Raw genomic sequence first — 8,760 nt, forward strand, 5'->3', positions numbered from 1 at the left:
ACCAAATTTAATCCCTTTTGGTTTGATAATGACGCTCAAACCATCAAAATATCAAAAATAAGGATGTACCATTCTATGGGGGCCATACGAAGACTAAATACAAAATTTTGAACTTCAAATTTTGGAGGGATATTGAGGCCACAGCCTTCAAAATACCGAAAACATGGACCGATGTAGCAACTTCTATATCAAATTATAAAGGTCTATTTTAAATATTGCGCGCTGTATCTTGATTTCAACAGACAGACGAACGAACGGATGCACAGACAGACATGTCTATATCGCGCAGAATGTTATGCTGATAAAAAAAGAAGTCCCTCTAATCTATATATCTTTCAATCTTACCCTTTGAAGAAACACTTTCTACATTCTTACAAAATAAAAAAATATGCAACTCGATTCACAATTTATATAAAAATACAATTTTATTTTAAAACAAAAACTTAAATTTTTGGTTCAGATTTTAAAACTAACTTAGTATGTATGTAGTTAGTTCGATATGAGAATTGTGCGATAATATTTTACAATATTCAAAGGTTGATCGTCCCGATCTTGAGCTCAAAGTTGATTAGAAGGTTTATTACAATTTTATAATAAAATCGAAGTTTTATAAACAATATTGTTTTTTTTTTTTTTTGTAAATCAAAAATATTTCAATTATGTATAAACGTTTTTCTATAAAACGAGCTGTCCATGAGCAACTAATCTTCAGTTCTTTTCAATTCATCAGTAAATGAAAAAGGTTTAACTAAAATATTCAGCCCGCTATATTCCAAGTTAAATTTTTTACTTCACATCGAATGTGTCAATTAGTCACTTTTTACAATGGCAATAATCGATATTGCAAGAGAAATTCAATTCATGTATAACAAACATAGAATAAAGGAATTAAAAAAGTGAAATTCATTGTTAACCATAAAATGAAACAAAAATAGATTATTTTATTAACGTCTTAAACCTCCACGTCCATAAAACTTTGGTCCATTTGATGATTGTTGGGTGCGTTGTTGGGAATTATTTAAATCTCTATGAGATTCAGTGCCACGTGGCACATTTCTATTATCAAATGGCCTATTGTTTCGAGGAACTTGATTACCGCTTGCATGCCTATTACGACTGCCAATGAAATTATTTCGTGGGTCATTTACGGAGAAATAAGAACCATCTCCACCTGCAACACTATTAATACGTAAACCAGAAGTATTGTCCGATTGGCGAATGCGCGATGAAGGCGAGGAGTCGTGGGATGAATAGCTATTTACATCAGCGGCTGATGTGGAACTGGGCGCCAATGCTGATGGTTGTTGAGCAGATTTGTAGATATCCAACATTCTTTGACGCAAACGATACATATCCATGGAATTAGTGACAGTTTCTTTTAATAACTCAGCAAAATCATGTAAGGCCATTAATTGGCTATCATTCATTTCACGCATTATACCCATAATGGGCAAATCATCACTGTTGTCATAGAGCCTAACAGAAGGTGATTCGGTTTCTAAAGTTTGACAAGCTATTTCAAAGGCCTGCGGCACAGCTTGAACACCAATATCAAAACTCTGAGATGTTCGTATTACACTATCAACCACATCAGTTTGCGTGCAGGCATTACAGAATAGGGACGAACCAGATTTTAACAATTCTTCCTCATCATCTTCATCGACAGGTTCTCCTTTAATTTTTCTTATTTTAGCTGGAATTTTAACAACTTTTAGTTGATTGTGTATAGCTTCGGCATTATAGCCCACAAGTTTAGCCACATTTGCTGCTATGGGAGGAAGTGAAGCCAAACCCCATTCTTCCAGGTTAAAACGTCGAATATGAGAATTGAATTTATAGCTGACGTTGTTCACATTGTGCAGCGGCGAACGATTCTCATAGATGTGTTGATTTCGAAATGAATGACTGGTGGGTAACTTACGCACTATGGATGTGTAAAGAAATGTTGAGAGTGGTTTTTCTTTTTCCATTTCCGAGACTTTGAGGTATTTTAAAAGGGTTTTGGCACGTACAATCACTAAAATGAGTAAAAATTCCTATCAATATATTTTTATTCTAAAAAGATTTGAACAAGTTACCTCTATCCCGCTTTTGTTTGGCCGTGATTTCGCCACCAAGTTCCGGTAAATGGGGTTGCATGTTTTCTAAACGATAAAAAATCCAAGATGAAACCGCTGTCGATAACAACTTTTTCTATAGAAACAGTTGTCGATAACAACTTTTTCTATAGAAACAGTTGTCGATAACAACTTTTTCTATAGAAACAGTTGTCGATAACAACTTTTTCTATAGAAACAGTTGTCGATAACAACTTTTTCTATAGAAACAGTTGTCGATAACAACTTTTTCTATAGAAACAGTTGTCGATAACAACTTTTTCTATAGAAACAGTTGTCGATAACAACTTTTTCTATAGAAACAGTTGTCGATAACAACTTTTTCTATAGAAACAGTTGTCGATAACAACTTTTTCTATAGAAACAGTTGTCGATAACAACTTTTTCTATAGAAACAGTTGTCGATAACAACTTTTTCTATAGAAACAGTTGTCGATAACAACTTTTTCTATAGAAACAGTTGTCGATAACAACTTTTTCTATAGAAACAGTTATCGATAACAACTTTTTCTATAGAAACAGTTGTCGATAACAACTTTTTCTATAGAAACAGTTGTCGATAACAACTTTTTCTATAGAAACAGTTGTCGATAACAACTTTTTCTATAGAAACAGTTGTCGATAACAACTTTTTCTATAGAAACAGTTGTCGATAACAACTTTTTCTATAGAAACAGTTGTCGATAACAACTTTTTCTATAGAAACAGTTGTCGATAACAACTTTTTCTATAGAAACAGTTGTCGATAACAACTTTTTCTATAGAAACAGTTGTCGATAACAACTTTTTCTATAGAAACAGTTGTCGATAACAACTTTTTCTATAGAAACAGTTGTCGATAACAACATTTTCTATAGAAACAGTTGTCGATAACAACATTTTCTATAGAAACAGTTGTCGATAACAACTTTTTCTATAGAAACAGTTGTCGATAACAACTTTTTCTATAACAACTTTTTCTATAGAAACAGTTGTCGATAACAACTTTTTCTATAGAAACAGTTGTCGATAACAACTTTTTCTATAGAAACAGTTGTCGATAACAACTTTTTCTATAGAAACAGTTGTCGATAACAACTTTTTCTATAGAAACAGTTGTCGATAACAATTTTTTCTATAGAAACAGTTGTCGATAACAACTTTTTCTATAGAAACAGTTGTCGATAACAACTTTTTCTATAGAAACAGTTGTCGATAACAACTTTTTCTACAGAAACAGTTGTCGATAACAACTTTTTCTATAGAAACAGTTGTCGATAACAACTTTTTCTATAGAAACAGTTGTCGATAACAACTTTTTCTATAGAAACAGTTGTCGATAACAACTTTTTCTATAGAAACAGTTGTCGATAACAACTTTTTCTATAGAAACAGTTGTCGATAACAACTTTTTCTATAGAAACAGTTGTCGATAACAACTTTTTCTATAGAAACAGTTGTCGATAACAACTTTTTCTATAGAAACAGTTGTCGATAACAACTTTTTCTATAGAAACAGTTGTCGATAGCAATTTTTTCTATAGAAACAGTTGTCGATAACAACTTTTTCTGTAGAAACAGTTGTCGATAACAACTTTTACGTACAAACAGTCGTCGATAACAGCTTTTTCTATAGAAACAGTTGTCGACAACAGCTTTTTCGATAGAAACTGTTGCCAATAGCATGTTTTTCTTTAGCAAATCTAGCCAGAAATAATTTTCCAACAGAAAAAGTTGGTAACGTTTTCCATGTAGAAAATAATAATATAATAAAAATAAATTTTTTCTTCAAAATCTTACCACACAATTCATCTTCATTATATTCCACATCTTCAGGAGAAGTTCTAGTGGGGATTTCATCCTCGATTTTAATTTTACGTTTAGTCTCAGCAAGATGCTCTTGGACTCTCGCAGATGTGTTGGCCATTTCGATACGATCTTCCATTTCGGATATTTTAGGCCAACGCATGATTTTGCGTCCATGTTTTTCATTTGGAGAAGGTGAGCGACTGGCATGTCTTCTTCGTGATGGAGAGGGTGATCTGCGACGTGACGGAGAAGGCGATCTACGTCGTGACGGACAGGGCGACCTACGTCGCGATGGAGAGGGCGATCTTCGTCGTGATGGAGAGGGCGATCTACGTCGTGATGGAGAGGGCGATCTTCGTCGTGGCGGAGAGGGCGACCTACGTCGCCTTGATGGTGATCGGGAGTTACTACTACGTTTCCGACGAGGTGATGGAGATCGACTACCACGTTTTCGTGGTGAATGTGAGGGAGATCTGCCACGTTTTCGTGACTTCTTTTTAGATTTCTTATGCTTCTTTTTCTCCTTTTCCAATTTCCTTTCTAATTCCTGTAATTTTCTTAAACGATCTCCATATTTTATTTCAAGATCTTGAGTTTCCGCTGCCTCAATACGTTCCTGAACTTTATCCACCAGTAAATCGTCGAAAAAATCCGAAGGAATCGTTTCCCTTTTCGGTTCAATTAATGGTCTGGCCAATACATCTTCTTCATTAAGGATGCCATCAAAGAAATCTTGGGGCAAAGCTGTTATCTCGTGTGAAGTTTCTTCTTGAAGGGGTGCAGAAAATTCAGCTTTAACTCTTAAACGAGGTGCAGATATTACCGAAATTCTGCTTGGAGTAGGAGGAGGGTCGGGGTTCGCGACTTCTGCATTTGTTGTGTCTATGGGACTTTCTTCTTTGTCTGCTTGGGGTTCTTGTTTAACTGCAACATTATCAGGTTCACTTAGAATGTGAGCAATTTCAGAGGGGGTAGTAATTTCTGAGGATATTGCCGGTGGGGGAGGTGGTGTAGCCCTATCATCTTCGTCGTCAACACGTTCATTATTTGTTGCGCCATCAAAACGTGCCATTGTTTTTTCCAAGTCGGCTATATCTTGAGGTTCATTTTTAACTATAACTTGAGTAGTATCTATATCTGCTGGCACAGCAATTCCATGACTACTGGAATTATTGGACAAACAGCTATTCAATGACTGTTCATATTCCAGAACAGATTTTCGGACCGGTGTAACACGTCCATTTTCTTCATCTTCTTCCGGTTCAGCTTTGATAGGAATTTCTTCGCTCATGTTTCTATCGGAATGCAAACTGGATGCTCAAAAAATTGAAAACAATGTGTGTGGTTTCGAGGTGTATTCCACAAGTAGTATGTAGTGATCCAAAAATTAACTTCAAAACATCGACTGCAACTCAATTGATTGAAAACAAAAACTCGAAAAATACGAATGTGAAGAATATCTAGAGTTCAAGGAATGTTTAGAATGAAGAAATGGAAAAGGGAAAAAGAACGAAAACCATTCACATTGGAATGATGACAATTAATGATAACCCAGCAAAAAGTTTGCATGCAGTTTGGATGCAGTTGAATCACTACAAATGTACAGTACAAATGCAGTTGGAGTACTAGAACTGGCAAACCATCGATATTCCCAACATTAGATATTTTCGGTATAATGTTTTAAAACATCGATTGCTATCGATATAGTCGTTAAGTTGTCATCCCCATTAATTTGGAGATAAAAATGGCGGAAATGTCAATGATTTTCTTGAAATTATGCAAAAGTAGTTCACAGAAATGTAATAGTGCGGTTACACTACAGTTTTTTTTGCCGAGTTAACCCACTTTATGAGGATTTATTGCTTAATCTGGTCAAATCTGACCAGATTTGCCATACAAAAATTAAATCCTCTCACGACTGGGTTTATTTTAAATCCGCCATAAATCCACCAAATATACAGTGTTGTATTCGGTATTTGTGCAAAAAAATCCAACTCTACTCAAAAAGTACCAAAAGTTGCAACTGTTTTTGCAACAGAGTTTGTCGTGTTTTACGCGTTTACGATTGGTCGCATGAGATTTTATGGAGTTAACAAATCTAAAGTTATTTGAAAATCATAAAATTATTTATTTTTTTACATTAGACACTTTTTAACAAAAAGTGCTACAAAAATGTATCCCTGTGTGTAAAATATACCAATATGAGCAAAGAGGGGACGATATCTCATGCGAGAAATTGTAAAAGTGTTAAACACGACTTTATTAGTTATTTTGCATGTATACGTAAACAAACATCAGCTGACAGTTTATATCCTCGAAAAGCTAAGTGTAACCAGCAAAGATTAAACCACTGGATCTATTAAACCCAGTGGGTTAACCTTCAATAGTGTAACCGGGGTATAAAGGAGAATAAACAACTGCTTTTATTTTATAAAAAATGTAAAAAAATACATTTTATTTTACCGAAAAATATGTACGTGTGACTACGAAATTTCTATTTATTTCACTGGATTTCAGGAGTTGGCAAACTATCAATAGTCAAACCATTCGATATTTCCTATAAAATATCGATAGTATCGATACTATCGTCAGTTTTCCATAACCTTTTTTAAAACAAAATAATAGGTTTTAAATGTCAATTACATAGCGTATACGTCAAATCAAATCCAGTGGATTTATTGGAGTTTATTTGAAGTATACGCAATGGAAGCGAAAATTAAAATCCAGGGGATTTCCTAAATCTAACACGCCATAAACATTAGAGCTTTTGTCGGGTTATACTACGTTTACATTTACGAAACCGAGTGGATTTCAACTGTCAATTCCTACGTCAAATGAAAGCTAGTCTGAAATCCACTGGATTTCATTTGACTTTTACACAATGGAATTTATAGTAGAAATCCACTCGATTTCGTAAATGTAACCTTAGCTTTGTTCCTTTACTTTTTTAATGGTAAGGGTGGTAAAAGAGAAAAGTGTCAAAATTGCTCTCTCATGAACATTTTTACCATAAACATTATTGTGAAATAATCATCAAACAAAAGTCGAAAAATCAGTTCTGCCATTTTTTACCTGCAGAAATTTTGCTGGTAGCCTGTGGTAGAAGAGAAAGCCATTTTCGCTCTCTCTCCACTCTCACTCTCTTAAAAATTGCTTCCAGTTTTGCCACTTTTCGGGGTTAAGGAACGCTTTACAGTTTAAAAATGGTAACAAATGGTAACCTCAGGTAAGTAAAGGAACACAGCTCTTCTTTATGAGGTTTAATTTGATGTATACGCAATGGAATTGACATTCGAAATCCAGTAGGTTTTATGTAAACGTACTAAAAGTGTGTGTTCCCATAAACAATAACATGTAAATGTTTTTAAATTTGATCTTTGAGAGCATAAAAGGGCTATTATTTTACAAATAAAAAGAACAATTAACTGAATTATACGGCTTATACGGTATGAAAAATATAAAAATGGCTGAAGACTTTTCAACTCTAATTGATCCAAGCAAATTTCATTTGTGTTGGTTTTGGCGTTGTTATTTTACTTAATTTAATTAAATTAATTTAACTGATAACAATTCCACATCGACATTCATCACCAAAAAAGAATTTTTCAAAAATCTTCAAGTTTTACCACTTTTTCTCGAAAAACGTTCCATTACTTTAGACACCGTACAATTCGTATCTGAGCAGTTTACAACAGCTGTGTTCCTTTACTTACCTGAGGTTACCATTTTTAACCTGCAAAGCGTTCCTTAACCCCGAAAAGTGGCAAAACTGGAAGCAATTTTTGAGAGAGGAGAGAGAGCGAAAATGGCTTTCTCTTCTACCACAGGCTACCAGACAAATTTCTGCAGGTAAAAAATGGCAGAACTGATTTTTCGACTTTTGTTTGACGAATATTATTAGGATGCAATCCATTTTGCTTCCACAGCACACAGCAAGGATGCACTCCATTTTCGATCCAAGTCACAGCTTTTGATGTAGTGTTTTGGATTGAATTTAAAGGCACACTTCGGATTGCATTTTTAGTCAGTGTAAATATGCAATAAAAATGTAAGCCATTGCGAAATATCCCAGACTAAAATGCATTTATTATTTGTGTTAAACTATAATACCCCGTTTATATATAACCGGATTTAACAAACCGACTGGGTTTTAAATGTCAATTCCATTGCTTATATTTCAAACAAATCCTCATAAAGAAGGTTAACCGTGCAAAAAGCTCTAATATAAACAGCATATAATACAATGAACTTTATTATATAAACACAAATTAAAAAAAGTTTCCATTAAATTCAATCGTATTTAAGTTTACTTCCTCCGTTCTCCATTTAATCCATGATCCATTTTACTTCATGATCCTAAAGGTTTTTATATTGCCTTCCCATCACTAGTTCAGCTTTCGACATGGACTCCACTCCATTAAAAATGTCCGTCTCTTGAATTACCGCAAAATTGTTCGCAACTTAAGTTTTCATTTCTTTATTTTATAACAATTTCTTTGAAATGTATACACTCTTTCTTAATTTTAGAATAAATGATTTCGCCAGCGGCGGGTAATGCTAGGTTTACATTGACGAAATCCACTCGATTTCAACTATCAAATCCATAGGTTAAACGTCAAATGAAATCTCATTGCATTTAGATATACCTTTGGAGGATTTAAATGACAGCTGATTTTTGTTCATAGCACAATTACCAAGGTAGATGCATCAGCACATCTGATCGTATTTGAAACCTTAAAAAAAATTTGTTGTAAATTGAATTCGTCTCAAAAAACATACGGCAAATTATAAATGCTGCTAATGCTAACTAATGAGCAAATAAAGAATTATTTCATTGTTTACACATCGTAAATAT

At 34.0% G+C, this 8,760-nt stretch overlaps 1 protein-coding gene across 1 annotated transcript; it reads right to left on the reverse strand.

Annotated features, from left to right (window-relative positions):
* Positions 1 to 399: 399 nt before the first annotated feature.
* On the reverse strand, positions 400 to 5,423 carry Panx (Panoramix). Its single transcript, XM_073972649.1, has 3 exons — positions 3,897 to 5,423; positions 2,079 to 2,144; positions 400 to 2,017 (listed from the first exon to the last, which is right to left on the reverse strand). The coding sequence occupies exons 1-3, from the start codon at positions 5,194 to 5,196 to the stop codon at positions 945 to 947; spliced, it is 2,439 nt and encodes an 812-aa protein (XP_073828750.1). The 5' UTR covers positions 5,197 to 5,423; the 3' UTR covers positions 400 to 944.
* Between the last annotated feature and the right edge of the window lie 3,337 nt (positions 5,424 to 8,760).

Source organism: Musca autumnalis, unplaced genomic scaffold (assembly GCF_047663935.1).
Source record: "Musca autumnalis isolate F117 unplaced genomic scaffold, ASM4766393v1 scaffold_3, whole genome shotgun sequence".
In the NCBI taxonomy this organism is placed as follows: domain Eukaryota; kingdom Metazoa; phylum Arthropoda; class Insecta; order Diptera; family Muscidae; genus Musca; species Musca autumnalis.

Bases quoted from the DNA above. Each gene is read 5' to 3' on its own strand.
- Panx (XM_073972649.1), bottom strand. From the start codon at position 5,196: ATGAGCGAAGAAATTCCTATCAAAGCTGAACCGGAAGAAGATGAAGAA. The intron at 2,145-3,896 runs GTAAGATTTTGA...TTTATCGTTTAG, and splicing joins TAATGAAGATGAATTGTGTG to AAAACATGCAACCCCATTTA. The intron at 2,018-2,078 runs GTAACTTGTTCA...TACTCATTTTAG, and splicing joins CAAACAAAAGCGGGATAGAG to TGATTGTACGTGCCAAAACC.